The 19,089-nt window shown below is 38.8% G+C and overlaps 1 protein-coding gene across 5 annotated transcripts in view; it reads left to right on the top strand.

Moving 5' to 3' along the window:
• GNE (glucosamine (UDP-N-acetyl)-2-epimerase/N-acetylmannosamine kinase) overlaps nt 1–13,728 on the top strand; it is a 34,544-nt gene extending 20,816 nt beyond the window's left edge. For 4 of the 5 annotated variants that reach the window (XM_055699045.1, XM_027816160.2, XM_055699046.1 and 1 more), the window contains exons 6-12: nt 588–675; nt 1,760–1,970; nt 5,156–5,285; nt 8,413–8,634; nt 9,623–9,805; nt 10,481–10,597; nt 11,294–13,728. In XM_055699045.1, the coding sequence (XP_055555020.1) occupies nt 588–675; nt 1,760–1,970; nt 5,156–5,285; nt 8,413–8,634; nt 9,623–9,805; nt 10,481–10,597; nt 11,294–11,529 (1,187 nt within the window). In that variant the 3' untranslated portion in view covers nt 11,530–13,728. The remainder of the gene's footprint in view (nt 1–587; nt 676–1,759; nt 1,971–5,155; nt 5,286–8,412; nt 8,635–9,622; nt 9,806–10,480; nt 10,598–11,293) is intronic. The other variant, XM_055699047.1, reaches the window with a different exon arrangement.
• Nucleotides 13,729–19,089: the final 5,361 nt, after the last annotated feature.

The raw sequence follows: 19,089 nt of genomic DNA on the forward strand, positions 1-19,089 counted from the left end.
TAAGATAATGAGGATTTTATCTACAAACAAGTTAAAATATATCTCCGTTTGCAGTGGGTTCCATTTAGCAAAATAGGCAACTGTTTCCCTTTATAGCTAGTTTGATATTTGACGTGCATTAAAATATTTTAATTAATAATTAATTTAATTATCAAATAGTTATATTTGTATATTTAATTATTTATATTATGAAATAATCGATTGGAGATTAATAATTAAAATATACGGACTCTTCACCACTTCAGGAAGTAACTGTATTTCATGGACATGCAGATATGACACAAACAGTCATTTACTCTGTGTTCTCATTTGTGCATTTTTAATTTAATAGCAGAATTCTGTTGAAGGCTAATATTCTACTCTCTAGTGTTCTGCAATGCATGACAGCGTTATCGTAGGAAGCCACCTTGGCTTTAACAGCAGTGAGGGGAGGCATATAATTGATAAAGCACAATGTCAATCTGGCTGGAGTCTTTCCCCCTCAGAGGAAACAAAAATAACTGTTTCTTCATTTCTAAAATAGTTCTTATCCCCTAACATAATCTGAGGAGCTGACCTGCCCTATTATGTTAACTTCTGTCATCTAGGTGAAAATGTTCTACATGTTCGTGATGCTGATACGCAAGATAAGATTCTGCATGCTCTACAGCTGCAGTTTGGTAAACAGTATCCATGGTAAGTACATTCATCTCCCTTCATTGGAGGGGATGCTAAAGCAGTAGAGTAAAATGCGTTTAGTCCTGAGATAGTTCATCATATTTGACTAGAGTGCTTTTAATGCAATAATCTGAGGTTACAAATTATTTTTTATTCCATATACCTCATTCAGAGTCATAGTACAATGTCCAGTATGCAGATTTGTAAAGCAAAATGTTACTAGTAATATCTTGATATAACTAGTAATTTAATATCCAACAGAAGTTCAAGAGAACAAAATTGATGTTAGCTTAGACTGCTAGCATGATTAAAAGCGCTTGTTCCATAGGAGCAGCATGGGGGAGAACATCCTGTGTGCCTACCTCTGACTCATGCCTGATGGACACACTGCTTTATAGCTGAATTGACATCAGGCATGATACACAGAGTCCTGAGTACTTCCCGGGGAGCTGCAGGATTGTAGCAAGACGCTTTTCATTATTCCTCAGCCTTTAGGCTGAGTTCCTAAAGAACTTACACTACAGTTCTTTAGTGTATAAGTTTTCTTAAACTTCAAGATAAAATATTTAATTAAGGAGAAGAATCAAAAGTCTATTTCTTAAGAACCTCAATAGAGTAATAAAACTGAATTCTGTAATATCAAATGTCAGATGCCATGTATGATATTTTAAAACCAGACTTGTATGTTGAAAACTCACATGAATGTATAGTATATTATAGTAGTTGTCATATGTGTGATAAGTACATCTTACCTGGACTTCAGCATATACATAATTTCAGAGCTTTATTATGTAGGTCCTTTCATTAAACTTTCTAATTTTTTTTATTTTGCATTATTAGCTTTTGAATTTTCTACGTTATGTGTTTCATATTCCAAAATGGAGCTAATGCCAAACTTGCACAATCTGTTGTGGGATCTTCAAACTACTGACACTATCTACCATATTCCATGACAGACTTGAGTAGTGTGAGCTGCAGTATTGTTATAGTAGCCATATCTTAATTTTGTAATGACACAGTGTTACAGCCCTCTGTCATATAAAAAACTTTATAGATTGCAGTTTATTTTCCAATTAAATGGATTTTTTTTTTCATATTATAGCTCAAAAATATATGGAGATGGTAATGCTGTTCCAAGGATTTTGAAGTTCCTTAAGTCTATTGACCTAAAAGAGCCACTACAAAAGAAATTCTGTTTTCCTCCTGTCAAAGATAATATCTCTCAAGATATTGACCATATTCTAGAGACACAGAGTGCTCTGGCTGTGGATCTAGGCGGAACAAATCTTCGAGTAGCAATTGTCAGTATGAAGGTAAATACTCTGTTTTGCTTTTAGAGATTCTGTAAACTCCATTGGGCTTTGTGGTTCTGTTCCTACAGTGGGGATATGGGCTTCTGATGCAAAGAGCTCCAGAACAAAGCAGTCCCACTAGCTTTTGCTGTTGAGGGGTAAAGTAGATTTTCCCCCATTTGTTACACCTCTTACATAGTCTTCATACAACTTGCATGCGGGTTTGCTCATCTATGACTACTCTTAAACTAGCAAAGCCCATTTGCAACAACCAGCATCTAACAAAGGAATTCACTGAGGGAGAATGGTGGGTTCATGGTACGTGGGTTCAGGATACAGAATTTTACATCTCTTCTACCTAGGGAACAGCCAGTAATAAAAAAATCTTAGTACCTTTCCGCATAGAAGCATAATCAGTAAGACAGTACTGAGCCTTAGCTGAACAGTGTTCACTGTAATGAAATCATACCACAGAGATGTAGACCAATTGGAGAGGAAACTCACTGGGGGGGAAAAAAACCCCAACCTTCAGATACGTAGAATCCTCTTCCATGAAGAGAAAAATCAGGTTCATTTGTGCATGAACAAGTAGTAAAGTCTTAAAACAGTGGAAGGGAAAAATACTTTGAAGTTTTTCTTTTCATCCACCTTAGCAGTCAATGTAAGAGAAGACTGGAATAGATAGTCTTGGAAGAGTATCGTGTCTTCATTGCCAAAGTAACAGGAACAGGTTAAAAATGTACTAGAAAAGGATTGTGGATTTGAGTTGCTTGATGATCTTCTAAAATTCCTATCAGGGTTTTGGTTTGTGTTTTTTTTGGTTTTGAGTTGACTTTGTTCTTTGGTGACTGAAAAGAGGTGCTTGATGGTTTAAGACCATCACTTGGAATAAACAGAATATGATACATACACTAGAACTCACAGACACTTTAAAGACTGAGTGAGTTTTGAGTCTGCAGTGCCTCTCTTCCTCTAAATAACCCACTTGAAATAGTCTTGAAGTTACAGCCTTGTAAAGGCTGTACGCAGGGATGTTCATGTTTAGGGATACTGTTTGATTTAATGGTCTCCATCCTTAGAAGGTTCTCAACCCATTTCTCTGGTAATGGCACAGCAGGAAGCTTTGCTTTGCCTGTGTCTTAGCACTAACAAGTATGCATTGCTTGCATAGCTCTGCCAGTCACAGACAACATATTACAAATGTTTGACAGCTAACTTAGATGGAAGTTCCTGCATGGCAGACATAACAAAACCTGATGTCTTAAAACAGCAAGTGAGGCTACCAGAATGGTATCAGTATCAACAGTGTGCCAGAGCAATTGCAAAGGAATCTTACAGTGACGCAGGTATATACACCCATGACCATCAGCTGATCATCCAGATCAATGAAAAAAAAAACCCACAGAATTTCTATTCAAACTTGTAAGCTTCAAGTTTATAGGATAAAAAATTACTTGTTGATGGTGTAAAAATATTTGAAATAATTGTTATCCGGGTTGATAAATGAAAGGATAGTTAGGACTGAGAAATTTTAGCTCACTTACTTACCTTCCTCCTGTTCACAGGGGGCGTAGGGGGCAGAACCCCACAAAAATCCTGAACGTTGCAGCACTTTAAAGATGTGAATACAGTTCATGTTGAGAAGTCTTTGGCTTTTATTCCCAACAGTGCTGGATAATTATTCCTACTACTAACACTGCATACTTTCATATAACTAGATCAGTTAGACATAGTTACCCAGAAAGAAAAGCAGGTTGCCTGCAGAAAGATAAAGGACTATGTAAATGGCCCAGAATGTTTGTATTCATTTAAAAGGAGATGTCTTACAGATATTTTTAATGCCTTAAGGACAACCTTTAAAAGTATAAGTCTTCAGCGGTAAAATTGATACTACATTTTCTGCCAACTCAGCCTGGAAAAAAAATTAATTAAAAAAAAAATCTTGTCCATTTTTCAGAGTGTAGCTTGAGGTGGCATTTATCAAAATTGAAATGTTAGCAAATCAGAATGAAAAGGATCAGACTTTCATAATAAAACTTACACAACAGATTTAAGCATGTAACAGGAAATGGCAGAATTGAAGGTTTAGATTTTAGTTTTCTTTTTATGAAGAAAGTGAGTTTTCAGAAGCTTCTTACAAAAGCTGTTGTGTCTTCTGATAATGTTTGCTGAAGCCTTGTCTTCCAAAGTAACTTCCTCTGATTCCCCTCCCTCTCCAAACCAAAAGTGAAGAGGAAACTATAAAAATCCCCAAACTCAGTTGCTGAGGTGGTGGGATCTAATACTCAGACCACTGAAGTCGTGGAATTTTCTGTTATTTTGGCAACAATGACTCAGCCATGTTGCATGTAGACTGTCTTTGTAACTCCTTTTTGCTTGGCTGTATTAATATGATGCTGTTCACTTACTGTAGAATACGCGGGACATAATAGGGAGAATAACATTGCAAAGCAGCATATCTTCTACTGTGTCCTAGCTTAATCCTGCAATATTAACATTACATTAAGATTATTTCCATAGTACCCACAGGTTCAGGTGCATTAAAAATTGCTTTCATTACCACTGCATGACTCCTAGGGTTGAAAATAATCCCTTCCTCCTGAACTGTCCCTCCCCTATACAACATACATCACAGTAAATGGTACTCTATAACTATTTAAAGTGACTCAGAAGTACAATTGCTTAGAAGAAAAGTTATTTCTGAAAAGACTGTAAATTTTGCAAAACAGCAGTGTCTGTGACACCGTGCAAATCTTCCTTGTAGTCAAATAGGAAACATTTTATTCTTACAGCACTGTGGGTTTTCTGTCCTTTTTTGAAATTGCTACTCTTAATTTAACACTTAAGTATTGAGCTCAAGTGCATTGATATGTCATGGTTTATTCCAAACAACAGTTGCACTAGCTCCTGTGATACTTCCTTACACAATCCCCATATTCCTTAAAATATGTCTTTTATTTCAGATGAGAGGTTGATTACAGAAGCAGAACATAATGCCTAATCTTGCAAACTTGTCCCTCAGAGTTGTCAGTAATCTTGCACAGATCAGCCTGTAGAAACAAAATCTAAGGCATGCATCTGTGTGGGTTTTTTTAAAGACAGAAGTTACGACTCCATTTTTAAACTGGCCTGTAGTTTAAATTGAAGAAAAACTTGATCATGAAGTACTTTTCTGTGGGGCATGTTTTGTTGTTTTTAATTTCTAGGGTGAAATAGTTAAGAAGTATACCCAGCTCAACCCTAAAACTTATGAAGACAGACTAGACTTAATTCTAAAGATGTGTGTAGAGGCTGCGTCGGAGGCAGTAAATGTGAACTGCAGAATTTTGGGAGTAGGTAAGTTAACAAATACTCTGTCTTTTCATCTCAGTTTTTCAACACGAAATGAAATCATTGCTGATTAATTTAAAACACCTTTCTCAAACAGATCTTGTGTATTTTAAGCTCTTTAAATTGTATTCTTGACACAAAAACTTTTTTAAATGTCTGAAAATAAGAAGCTGACTATAAAGACTGAAGTTGCCCCAGTCTGTAACGGCCATGAAAGCAATCTGCTAAGTTTCTAATATGTAAACTATATCTAAGATGTGTGTTGTATAGATTTTTGTGGATTTCGAAGCTCCTCTCAGAATTGTGAGTTGGATGTTCAGTGTATATTGAAGCTGAAACAAAGGCAGCTTAGTCAGGTTTCCTCTACTGTCTGTAAACCTTTCTTTACGGCCAGGATCAACTGTGCAGCAGAATTCTCAGTTACAGTAGGGCAGACTAAAAAGGCTAGAACATTGGATCAAATGTGCAGCTGACTGAGACAAAAGCAGCCTTTTTACTTATTTCCAGTTTACTTACGCTGTAGTAGAGTCCCAAGTTAAACTGTGTGTTTACACCAGACAGGACTTCACTGTAATGATGAGTGGGAGCTTTGGTCTTAGACATTATTTATGAAGGTGACAATTAATATGTCCTGGATTTATAAGGAGGATGTAAAATCCTCACTTCACCTGAGAAATGCTCCAAAAGAAGCTTGCTCCAGACTAAAACTTGCTTGAATCACACAGTATGAAGAAAAGTTAATTTTAACTTCTTTTTTGAAAGTATTTTTCAAAACAATGTTAAGTACGCAAAGCCATAACAAGAAATATGTCGGACCTTCAAATCAAATTTTCAGACTGTCTGTTGGGTAATACACATGACCTAACTACCCTGATTATTTTATGGTGTCCAAATTCTAAATCTCACGGAGAAGATGGTAAATTCTGCAGTAGTCACTATTGCAATTACCTAAGAACTGTTTACAGTCAGCTACGTTTATTAGGATAATGAAACCATAAACTGGTTTAGTGAGATTTATATATGGGGAAAACTTCTCTTTTGTTTGTCATTTTACAAGAATTACATTCATATTTATTCTTGAGCCCCCTTCCTTCTGTGACTGATTGCTTACTGTTCAATTACTGAGTAATGAGGAGAAGTTGTGCTACTAAGAAATTTATTACCTGGCTATTTTTGTTAGCTGCTCTTTGCCTCATTCAGACTTACAGTTTGAGTCAGAATACTAGCTGAAATTGAAAGGTCACTTTAGAGAATGACATAAAAAATCTTGTGGGAATAATTAATGTATTAGATTCTAGTCATTTCCTTAAGGCTAATAATCATAAGATGAAGAGTTCCTATAACTTGCGAGAAATTTTTGCAAGACTGAGCAGAAGGACTGGACTTAATCCTGGAATTTTTATCAGGAACAGTGGCCTTCTTCCAGCTGTCATAGGTAAGGGTAAAAGTAATAAGCACTGGAACTGAGTAAGGAGAAATAGCTACTAACAGAAAGCAATGACAAAAAATGTTCTCCTTTTAGTCCTATAAACTGCTGTCAGCACTCAAAATACTAGCTGCATGACCATAACTGCAGCTGAAGAACGCCCACTTACACAAAACAGGTTTGCAAAGTGATTAAAAAGTAGGACTGTTGGGTTGGGTTTTTTTTTCCAAACAAACCCCCACCCCAAAAGCAAACATAATTTTCAAAAAATCTTTTTGTTTTGATCAGGTAAATCTAGGTTGCAGCAGTTCTGCAGTTAGTTTGAATTTTGTTGGTTTTGTTGGGTTTTTTTTCACTCAAAACAAAGCATTTATATTAAAAACAGATTTATGAAAATGAGGGAAAAGTAAAGACCATCAGGCCCAAAGAAAACTAGCAGCTGCTACTGACATATTTTTTTTTCACTTTTACAAAACACCAATTTTAAACCAAAGGAGATCCAGATCTACACAAATGTCGCATAGAGATACTTTTGGGAGCTATCTATTTATTACTTACTATTAGGCAGTATTTAAGTTATCTTTCTGGAGCAGCTAGTAGAGAAAAGAGGATGAAGAGATAGCTCCTGCTGATTCCCATAGTCACATCAATTACAGAATTAAGTAAATTAAGTAATTAAGAAAAAGTAGATATTTTACTAAGCTATTGCTGAGTTAGCAACCAAATGTTAAGTAAGGTTTTGTTGTAATAAACATCTGGTTCTTAAAATCCTAGGGAGACATTCACAGATTGAAACTGGGAATATCATTTCCATTAGATACTTGCTGACAGGTTCTCAGATTATTCATTCCTTACAAAGTGAGATTTTCAGGGGGTTTACAGCTCTAATGTTCAATTGAGCTGCTTGTCTTGTAGCTTTTGTGGCTGCTTATTATTATAGTGTTAACCCTGCGACTTTTTTTTTTTTCTGAACATCTTTAGATAAGTGACACAATTATATAATCTCTGTACAAGAATAATAGATAAAATGTTATAACTTGTTGTCTAGAGCTAAATACCTCAATAATAAAATGGCCTACTTTTCAAAGGTCCTGACAGAGTCCATGAACTTTGGAAGCCTCTCCAGCTAGAGAAAACTGGTTTGGCTAATACTGCCTGTTATTAGCCATTGTGCTGTTTAGTATACAAGTCTCTGAACACAGTCTTGATTTTTCTGCAAAATACTATTTTTAGGTAGAAATCACTTCTCAAAGCCCAGTGACTATTTTCAGTCATTCTAAGTCTTGAGAGTCACAGCAGGTTTCAGGACACTTCTGCTGTCCCAGGGCTTGAACAATTTATTTTGTACAGTTTGCTATTTTATATTTTTCATACCTGACTAAAAAGAAACACAAGTATTAAGTGATTTGATGCTATCTTGCCTGAAGTAGGAACATTAACTGTCTGACTGACAGTAACTATTACCCATCTAGTTAGTCTTAAGTTACTGGGTACATTGTCAGTAGAGCCATGGAGTTCTATGAATTATCTTTACATGTCAGAAATTGCACTGCCAGTAATACTTAGAAATTTTTACTTTCACGCTCGCTTCAAAACCTAGTATTCGAAATAAAAGTACTTGTCATTGCAAAGAGAAAAACAGATCTTTACTTGAAGTATTACACAGATCTAGTTTTGGTTTTTCTCTTCTGTATTTTTTGGACTTAGGTATTTCCACAGGTGGACGGGTAAACCCCCGAGAAGGAATTGTACTACACTCTACAAAACTCATTCAGGAGTGGAGCTCTGTGGATCTCAGAAGTCCAATATCTGATGCTCTGCACCTGCCAGTCTGGGTGGACAATGACGGAAACTGTGCTGCTCTAGCAGAGAGGAAATTTGGGCATGGAAAAGGAATAGAAAATTTTGTAACACTCATTACTGGTACAGGTGGGTATGTTACAGCTCAATGAAACCCAAAGTCTAAATACCAGCACCATCACTCAGAGGCTCAGCTGATCTTAAAAGCGTAAACACCACCACTGTGCGTGGAAAACCCTCATATATTAGGTTCTTAAACCAAAAATCCTGTTGCCACTACATTTATTTGTTTCTTTTAAGATACTTTTAAATTTATTTGGGCAAATGAAATGTTTTGCATAGTGTAAGTTTCTTGATAAAAGAAATCCTGCTGATACAGTTATGCAGGCAAACCATTTTTTTCAAAATAAGGAAAATACAAGCAACTTCAGATGGAATAATTTTGCTTTTTTCAGCTTTATAGCTTAATTCTGTTCCAGCTACAGAAATAAAAAGTCAAATCAGGATATGTACCACAGTTAAGCAAAATGAGTATAAGAGATGATACTTCTTGCATCTCAGATGCAAATGTGGGGTAACTTTCCTCATTTGTTAACTATATTGTCCTTTGGAAGGTGACAGTAATAACTAGCTGTTGAATCCCCACCCAGGGTTTGGGAAGCAGCAGCAGAGGATTGCAGGTAAGTGTCCTGACTTTTCAGCACACAGGCTTAACTATTCATATACAGCATTAAAACATCTCCTCTAAGATGCAGAATTTTAAGGCCACTTGAAAGGTTAGTTCTGTGCATAAAGAGCAAGACTCACAAGTTTAAAAGATCTGTCATAGTAGTTTAGTACCATCCATAGGCTTTTTAAGAAAGGAGAAGCGTTATATACAATTTTGATATAGATATGAATAGAAGGGAGCTTATTAGGTGTGTCAAACAGAGAAGAGTCCTTTAATAACCAGTAATTTTTGGTTTTCCAGTATAGACTACTGATGGACATATTTTATCTTGTTTCTATTAGAATAAGCAAATGTCAATGTCCTGCAGAACTGAGACCTTTAAATACTGTATTTTATGTTCGGTTTTTTGGGGTTTTTTTAATCATAGAAGTTTTCCTATCTTTGCAGGAATTGGAGGTGGAATTGTTCATCAACACGAATTAATCCATGGCAGTTCTTTCTGCGCTGCTGAGCTTGGGCATATTGTTGTATCTTTAGATGGGCCAGAGTGCCTGTGTGGTAGCCAAGGATGTATAGAAGCATATGCCTCTGGAATAGCATTACAGAGAGAAGCTAAGAAACTGCATGACGGTATCTATGTACTTTATTTTTGAAAACATGATTACTAAATTGCAGTATAGGAAGAAATTTGCAAAGATGACATTAAGAAAAATAGACCTGCCATCTTTTTCTAGGAGGAAACAAGAACAGGTGTACAGACAGCCAGGTAGGATTCCTTTGTATGGTCAACACAGGAGCTGCCAGAACCTGCATAGTACAAGTCTCTTTCAGTGATGACAATACCCAGGCAATCTGCATGCAGAACCACTGATCTCACAATTAACAGAAGCAAGTAGTAGAGTTCAGTCTTTCCTTTTTAAGCATGCTGTAAGGCAACTGGACAGGTATTCTATGAGGTTTGGTTTCACAGTGATTGTCTTTCAGCAATAGCTTCTCAGTCTTAGAGAAGTTTGAGAACATTTTTTTTTTTTTATTTTATTAACTTTTCAGGCCCACAAGACTAGTGAATTACCATACTATACTATACCTGTTCCAGTTTGATGACCTGCTTCTACAAGTAGTCCCCTGAATAATACCGATATGCCCACGTTGGCTAAACTCAGGGTTGGACAGATTTCTCAGGATCCAGGCTTCAGTGTGCAAGTAAAAGAGATGTAAAGATCTTAACAGCCTGTTTGTCGCCTTCCTTTTCTTGACTTACCACATCAACATGTTTTTCTCTTGTCTTTCCTTCTCTTCAAACAGAGGATCTGCTTTTAGTAGAAGGAATGTCAATGAAGAAGGAGGAAGTTGTTAGCGCTGCACATCTCATTCAGGCAGCTAAACTTGGGAACACAAAAGCAGACAGCATTCTCAGAACAGGTGAGAACACATCCCAAAGGGTGGAACACTCTCATGATTGTATTTTTGGGGATACAGAAATGGTAATGCACTGTAACACTACAAGCAGAACTCTACATATTGAGGACCTCTCTCTATAAAAATTAATAATGGTAATGAAACGTTAAAAATACATGTTGGAGGAAACGCAAGCAGAAGTGTGTACTAGAAGTCTCTGTTGCAATAAAAGAGAGGATTAAAAGCTTCTGCAAAGATCAATTTAAAAAAGTGAGCTCTCAGCATTCTCATATTGGAAAAATTGGGGACATTCCATTGTAGGCAAGTGAATGGCTAGTTTGAGCAAGAAAGGCAATTTTACATATTACTTTACATGGGATATCTTACTGGTTTAGTAGCTTTAAACATAGTCCTTTTCCTCATACATAGCTGATAGCATGAAGGTCATAACTTACAAGCATGGTAATGCATTGCTGTGTCTTCTGCATCTGTATCATTGAATAATGCATTATTGTGCACTAAAAATGCCTTTTTTTTCTTTCACTTTTGAAAGACAAAATAATGGCAAACTCACATTGTCTGATAACATAAAACTGCCTGCTATATGGAATAGAACACTTCCCTGATGTGTCATTTGCTGTTAACAGACCTGATTTCAACTACTAATACCTGGACTGCTTCAAGTATTCTACTTAATTTCTTTTTACTTTATCTTTTCAGCTGGAACAGCATTAGGCCTTGGAGTTGTGAACATTCTGCACACCATGAACCCCTCTCTTGTCATCCTTTCTGGAGTTCTAGCTAGCCACTATGTTAATGCTGTCAAAGATGTGATAAATCGACAGGCTCTGTCCTCTGTTAAAACTGTGGATGTGGTGGTCTCAAATCTAGCAGATCCTGCTCTTCTTGGAGCTGCTAGCCTGGTACTGGATTATACTACACGTAGAATATACTAGGTACCTGGAAGCATTCTAGAAATGGACTATTCAAATTCCTAATGGGTGGAGGGAATACTTTGCCCAAAATTTTTCTTTGAGAGCAGCTACTGAATCAGAGTAGTGTTCTAAATAGTGACTATTTCAATTTCTTAATTGAGGTATTATCTTTTTGTATTTTTCCTAAATTTCATCTGGCTTCATAGGAACTACTGTGCAATGCTGGTTTTTAATGACCTCTGTTGGTAAGCCCGTATGTTGCTTTAAGTGTAGTTGAATTTATTTATGAGTGTATCTTGATGTATGGTGGGGAATGTGTGTATGGTGTGTCAAATTATATCTAGCACTTGGGGATCCATATCTCATTTCCCACCTATGTGAAATGAGAAATCTACAATGTAACCAGCTTTTCAGTTTCCAGGCTTCCATCCACAAACTATGTTGTAATCACCAGTAGCAGGTAGTAATTTCAGTGAGTGGAAACAAGGGAATTTGTCTCGTCCAAAAGGCTGCCTCTAGAAACTGTGGTTCATGAAGGACTTAATGTAAAAAGTAACTGCCTCCACCATCTTTATAGGGCAGAGTCCCATTTTAGAAGCTCTGCGTATGAAGGAAAAACAGTGTGGTCTAGTGAGCTTATACCCTGCAGAGCAGTCCAAACTGACAAGTGTAGCAGTGAGCATCTTTTGTCTTCCGGCTGTGGCCAACAATAAATTGTTTGAGTTTTGTTGCTTGAGGTTTTATCAAGGGACTTAGGTCTACTACTTTGCCAAATTAGCAGAGGGGGTAGCCAGTTAGCTGAAGTTCAGCCATGTGGCACATCTAATCATAAAGACTCTACCTTTCAAGAAAACCCTTCCACTGCAGGGTGACATAGTGCCATCTTCTCAGCAGTTCTGGTGGTTGCAGGTACACTGTTCTTGTCCTGCATTCACCATCAGCCCTGAGGATGGAAAGTCAAATCTAAGCCCCATCCTCACTTTCAAGACATTCAGAAGCCTGGGAGTGAATAATGTCAAATACTAATGAAAGCTTGCCTGTGTTTAACTAGTCCTTCTTGATACATAGCTCTGTCTTTATCCAGCTGCTTTTTAGTACACTTTCAATATACTGTAGTAATAACTACCTGACAAAAGCAGAAACTGAAAAACAGACCCATCTAACTGACTGGATATCCCAGAAAAAGGTATGTGTGGAGGGACAGTCACAAGACAATCTTCTGTCCTGTACTTAATGGCCTATTTTGACATCTAACTCAGCCACTGATTATGTTCTCAGAAGCCCAGTAATGTACTAGTACAGGGGAATAAAGGGGCTGTTTCCCTACTCTTTAACTTCTCCAGCCAAAGTGAAACAAGCTTCTGCAACCAGTGCACTCTGCTGTACAATAATCTTGGACTGAATACCTGTTAGTATAACATACCACTCTACAGGCTAATTCTGAGATATAATCTACACAAGTTGCCTTCACCTCATCCTCTCTTCACAAGGATTGCTTACTGAGAACTCGCATCTTCAGAGCAGATTTCAGAAAGCCCACCAGATCTCTTTCTTGATGTCTCCAGGAATAACTGTGCAGTCTCTATACTGTAGTTTTTCTCAGAATCAGCAAATGGTTAAGAACAAATATTTCCAAAGCCATAGTAGGCTTTATGTCACCAGGGGTTCCTTTTCCTATGTGTCTTGGTTTACTTGGCGATTGCTGCTGACCAGTACCAAAGCGGTAGTTCCATGAGCAGGTCAAGGAGAATTTGGCTTTGCTCTACAGTGATAGTTGCTTAGGTCAGGAGTAACAGTATCGAGGCTCTAACAGAGAAGAGCCCTGTCGTTTGATCTCTCAATCCTCTAGCATCACGAGGAATGCCTGTCTAAAAGTGGGACCAGGCTTTGCCTTCTGGACTTGCTGAAGCTCTATATTTTTAATGTCTTCAGACTCCAGATACATATTTTTATTCTTTTTTTAGCAGCTGAAGGGAGGATGCAGGCATAGAGAAAGCATGAAAGACTAAAACATACTTGAAAAGTTCTACTGTAAACACCTTTTCATGTTTATTCCTGTTAAGAAAATGGTTCTTAAAATGCTTGAAAATATTTTTTCTGTCAACTGGACAAGAATTTGCTGCGTATGTGCAAGACATACAGAAATCCTTACAGTTTTCCCTGAGAAGTTTGTGGGTTTGTAATATCAGAAAGAATAAAAAAAATTGTATTTAATACATAGTGATTATTTTTTTTTATTTCTCCTTCCTCCCCGGTTCAGAAAGCTCTGCTTTGCTGTGGACCAGAGGTTTTGTGGTCACTAGCTCCCAGCTGTACCCAATCCCAGGGGGAGTGAACATCAGATGTTCACAGGATACCTGCAGTACCCTGCTATCTCATTACTTAATGCTAGTCCCATGTCCTTTACAGCAGCCCACGCCTTGAAAGTCATGGGCTCCAGTGAGGGCAAATCAGCATTTTTATCTATTACTGGGAGGGAAGAAGGGGAGCAAAAGCACAAGACAACAGCTGAGCTCTCTCTCCCCAGCTGTTAACAGCACCTCAGAGCCTAAAGAAGCAGTGCATTCTCATTACCTGCACTGGTAGCATCTGCTAATACTACCAGATGTAGGAAGAGGTTTGTTTTTTGCGTTGTCCTTGGGAAGTGCATGTAGTATCCTAACTGCTAAAGCCTTACCAGGAATGCCCCTGCCCAGCCCTCTAGGCAGAACTGCACATGACACTCAAAAGCTTCATCATGAGGAGACCCCTCATGGACATGCATGTTTATAATGAGCATTGCATGAGCAAGTACCAGCAGTACTTAAACAGCAGAGTTCCAAAAGGTTGGAAAGTCACTTAAAACTGGAGTTCTTCCTGCTGTAGTTTATAATTCATGTAACAAATGTAACACCTCTACCAGTGCCTGAGCCTTGCCTCTGGTAGAAAAAGACTGCTTTGTTCTTGGCAGCTCTGCCTAAGCATAGAACCCAACCAGCCAGGACTTAGGACCATGAGCTAGCCAGCTTTACAGATCGCTGCTGGTGCTTTGCAAACCACATAGCTAACCAGTACAGCATCAAGGTTTGGAATTTCTTTTTGGTATCCTGAGCAGCAGGTTTAGTTTTTTTGGTATTCTGAGTCTTTGACCTGCCATCCAGACACTTAGAATTAACAAATGCCTCAGCCTTCTGGTGTTCTTTTCCTCCATTTAAGTATAGCAAAATTGTCAAACCTGGACATACTACCAATGGAGGAAACGTTTTGTGAGACAAACTTGACAGCACTGACAGTAAGGTGCAGTGTTTATACTCTTGATTCCATCTGCACCCGTGAAATTGCTCGCTAGGTCCCTTTCAAAGGCTGTGGAGAGTTCACAGACATTAGTAAGCATCAAACACCTAGACTATACATCCCCTGGACTATTCCCAATAATTATGCTTGGAAAAATGGTTTATCAAAGGCACATTAGAACTAGTGCTTTGGCAGCCCAGTATTTAGTACAGTTGTTCTAGTCTTGCCCCAAGCTATATTAGCTTCATAATCTGAAAGCAGATGCTTTGTACTGTGGGCAGACAATGTGTTTTAGTAACAACTAAAATTGCTCATGAGATTCTGAAAAAGAAACAGAAAGCCAAATTTTTCTTAAGCCTTGCTTAAGTTTGCACATACAGTTGTAGCATTCCTAGGTTGGTTCACTGGGCAAGTTCACACAGAACAAGATCAAATCATATACTCTGCTGTGGTGCCCAAACCACCCGTGGCTTGTACATTGCAATTTGGTATAAAATCAAAGATGACTGCTTTTTCAGGCTGAGCAAGGCCAATGAGAAGATAAGTAATACAGACAGTTCTTTCTGCTGCTATCATAACTGAGGGAAGCTTTCAGATTCACAACACTCCTTCTGACTTAACACAGATATCAGATGTTTAAGAAATCACACATTACTGTTAGGCTGTTACTGCTAGCTGAAGAAGGCTTTGCATGCTTTAAAAGCACAGTTTTCTCTATTAGTCTAAAAAAAGTAACATCTCCACAGCACTTCTGCCTTGCATGTACTTTTAGACCATCATTTGCTGTAACCATCTGCAGGTGTGCTGAATACTTGGGTCTTCCAGCTTTTTTTGCATGAAGCACATTACACAGAAATTTTAAATGCAAATAAACTGCCAAATCCGTGCTTAGTTGAACAGAAAGTGTATGAAGACTAAAGTAAAATTTTGAAGAAATAGCCTGTTTTTTTTCCCAAAGGCTCCTTTATCTTTCATTTCAATATCACAACCCTGTGGTAAGTATGGATACAGCAGTTTTCAAACCTCATTCATACCTCGTGCCTTGAGCATAGTAAGATTTCTGCAGGTAGTAACCAGCTATGACCAGTAAACAGCCACATACAATGAGAGATTAAATATGTTCTTGTACCCATAGCCCAAGGCATTGCAACGCTGTAATCATACATGATCGCAAGTGACAATTGCATTACTGATGCAAGATCTAATGAAACCAGCCTGCCCATTCTCAGACCAGAACATGCCAAACATTTAAACAGACCGTCCCCTATGAAGTCAGACCACAAAGGCCTGGGTTGTCAGTAATCGTACAAGATCTGAGGCTCCTGCAGATCTGCTGCTACCCCAGGCACACTACCACCCAGCATCACCGTGTCCTGCACCATTCTGCAGGGGAACAAGCTCGCCCACATGACAAGTGCTGTTGGAAAAATAACTCTTCTGGCAGAAACAACAGACACCCACTTCACTCATTCTAAAATACAAGCCCATAAACTATACATTTCCCTTTTCACCAGCTGCTTAGCAAAAAAACCATCAAGCAACAGGCAAGCCACGGCATGTTTGTTTATGACTACTTAAAGCTGTTACTCGTACTCCTCAGGCTGAGGATGAAGGTGCAGCACTATCGCTTTCAAGCTCCCTGCTTTCTGATGAACTGGAGACCTTCCCTCCATCCCCCTTCTCTACAAATGCTCATTATGATTGTCAGGCTGGCTGGGTGCTGGCTGCCACCTGATCACAAGCTAAACAAAGCAAGGTCTATACTCAAGATGCATTCAGCAGGACTCTGCACCCTCAGTGCTGAAAGAGATCTTTATGTACCAGAGGCTTTGTTTTAAGGATAGGAAGTGTCCAGGTTTTTTTTCCAGATTCCACTGGCGGACTCAGTTTTCTGTATGAGCTACATGCTATAGAGCTAAGCAGCGACAGTGGGAAGTTACGGACAGTGAACAGAGGAGTAAGTACACTCAGCTAGGCCAGAGGTAGCCCAGAATTGTCACATGAAGTCACAAAACAAAGTGACAGATGCTGACATCTGAAGGAAACAAGTCAGTGTTCAGAAGCACAGACAAGGGCTCCTATTTGCCCAAATAAAGCTGTGTCACAAGCTCATAGTATCTAAAATAATTCTGACACAGAAAGTCTGAGCAGAACACTGATGAGGCCACACCTGGAGTGCTGGGTTCTGGGCTCCCCAGTACAAGAGACATGGACATACTGGAAAGAGTCCATCAAAAGGCCACAAAGATGATTAAGCAACTAAAGCATCTCTCCTGTGATAAAAAGCTGAGAGCTGGGACTGCTCTGCCTGGAAAAGAGAAGGCTCACAGGCAATCTCATCAATGTGTACAAGTATCTGGAGGGTGGGTGCACAGACAACAGAGCGTGCACAGACAACAGAGCCAGGCTCTTCTCAGGACAAGAGACAATGGGGCACCACGTGAAAAACAGAAGGCTCCTCCTGAACACCAGTAAACACTTTTTCAGTGTGAAGGTGACCAAGCACTGACACAGGCTGCCTAGAGGCAGCGGAGTCTCCCTCCCTGAAGATCTTCAAAAGCCATCCCGACATGTTCCTGGGCACCCAGTTCTAGGTGTCCGTGCTTGAACAGGGAGGTTGGACCAGATGACCTCCAGAGGTCCCTTCCAACCTCAGCCATTCTGTGACAGCACTGATACAGGAGGTAGAAGGGAGACAGTGAGCTAGCATTGAATATAAAATTAAGGCGTAAGAGAGAATCTACAAAATCTCAGCACAAGAGCTAGAGGAGGCAACGAAAACCCACAGAGTTGCCTGTTAAGTGATCCAGCTAGATTGCGTAAAAAACTGCAGACAGTGTCAGCCCCTGCAAACCCAGCTTATAAAACATTGCTTTCACTTCTGTAATATTGCTTTGGCCTTGAATTTGAAAGTCATTGACCCATTTTCTTGGGCTGCTGCTCAAAACTCAAAAAAAGAGATTGCCTTAGTATAGATAAAATGTCCTACAAGATAGAACAATGTGGTGATTAATCAGTTCCAGAACTCCGTGTGCAGGAACCCCTCTAATCTGCTGATCTCTGAAATTCTAGTAAATCCAAATGAACATTTTAAACATTGTACATTTAATGCAGTGGAGTTCTCTTTATTAAATTACCAATTATTTTTAGAAGCCTTTGTTTGTAGAGCTTTGGGGTTAGTAAAAGAAAGGAAGTCTTCAGTCAAGGTGAATGCATAACTGGTCAAGGCTAGCACTGAGTATCACTATTCTGTGGACTTGCTCTGTGCTTCAGTCCTATTGAACTCACCTGTGGTATCCCTGTGCAATTCAGAAAATTTTTTCCTGTGTTGTTTTCCATGGAATTAAGCTTGCAGACCTGTAATTTTAATCACTACTCCTAAATAGCTTGTGAACACACTTGCCAACATGGGAATAGCTCCTGTCAGTATAGGCAATGGTAAGGTACAGCTTAACTATTGAAGCCCAACCAGCAAATTCAGTATCTTATCCACCAAAGCGACACTGCAGCTGGTTCAACGGTTGTGCAGCAACTCCCTGACCTTCAGTAAGTTTCTTAATCTGCATTTGCAGTCCTCTTCCAGCTGCCTGAACTTACCTTCCAGCTTGTATACAAAAGCTATTAAAGCACTTCTGTTACACACTAGTTAACATCCTATATCTTTGATAAAAATGGTGAAATGAAACTGAACAGACTAGTCTTACAAGATAGACAGCTAAGGTAAGTCTTACCAGAGCAAGGCTAGAATACAGCCCCTGTCAATGTTGGGTGAGATTACAGAGCCAAGGAAGCAGCAGAACCAAGATTTTCTGGATCAGTTTGTTTCAAACTCAACCGCCCTGGCAGCCAGAGCTCCAACCCAGTAGATGAGCAGCAGTAGAAGCAAGTCTTCCCTTTTCTTGCTCTCCAAACATCCAGTCCACCACCCTGGTGGGAGAAAGTGACTGCAAGAGTCAGTAAGGACAAGGGGACAGTTCAAAAACAGCCAAACAGCCTCTGCACAACAGGATTTTGCATATGAAGACAGCATTGAACACATGGCAGAATGTATAGTTCTGTGTACATTCTACAATGCAGTAGAATATCATAGACTTTAAATACTCAGGGCTCTGTACTGTATGTCTAACCTAAGGTGTGCAGCTGGAGTGACAGCAGAAAACTACACAGAACTGCTTACCTGCAGCAGGCAGTGTCCTCAGTTCCACTCAAAGTGAGATAAGCTCCTTAAGAAGTCTGCCGCTCCAGTTTCCTAGAGCTTCTATCTTGTGCGATAAATTGGATAGGGAAGCAGTTTCTAAACTAAAACTC

The sequence above is a fragment of the Falco cherrug genome, chromosome Z (assembly GCF_023634085.1).
Source record: "Falco cherrug isolate bFalChe1 chromosome Z, bFalChe1.pri, whole genome shotgun sequence".
Lineage (NCBI taxonomy): Eukaryota > Metazoa > Chordata > Aves > Falconiformes > Falconidae > Falco > Falco cherrug.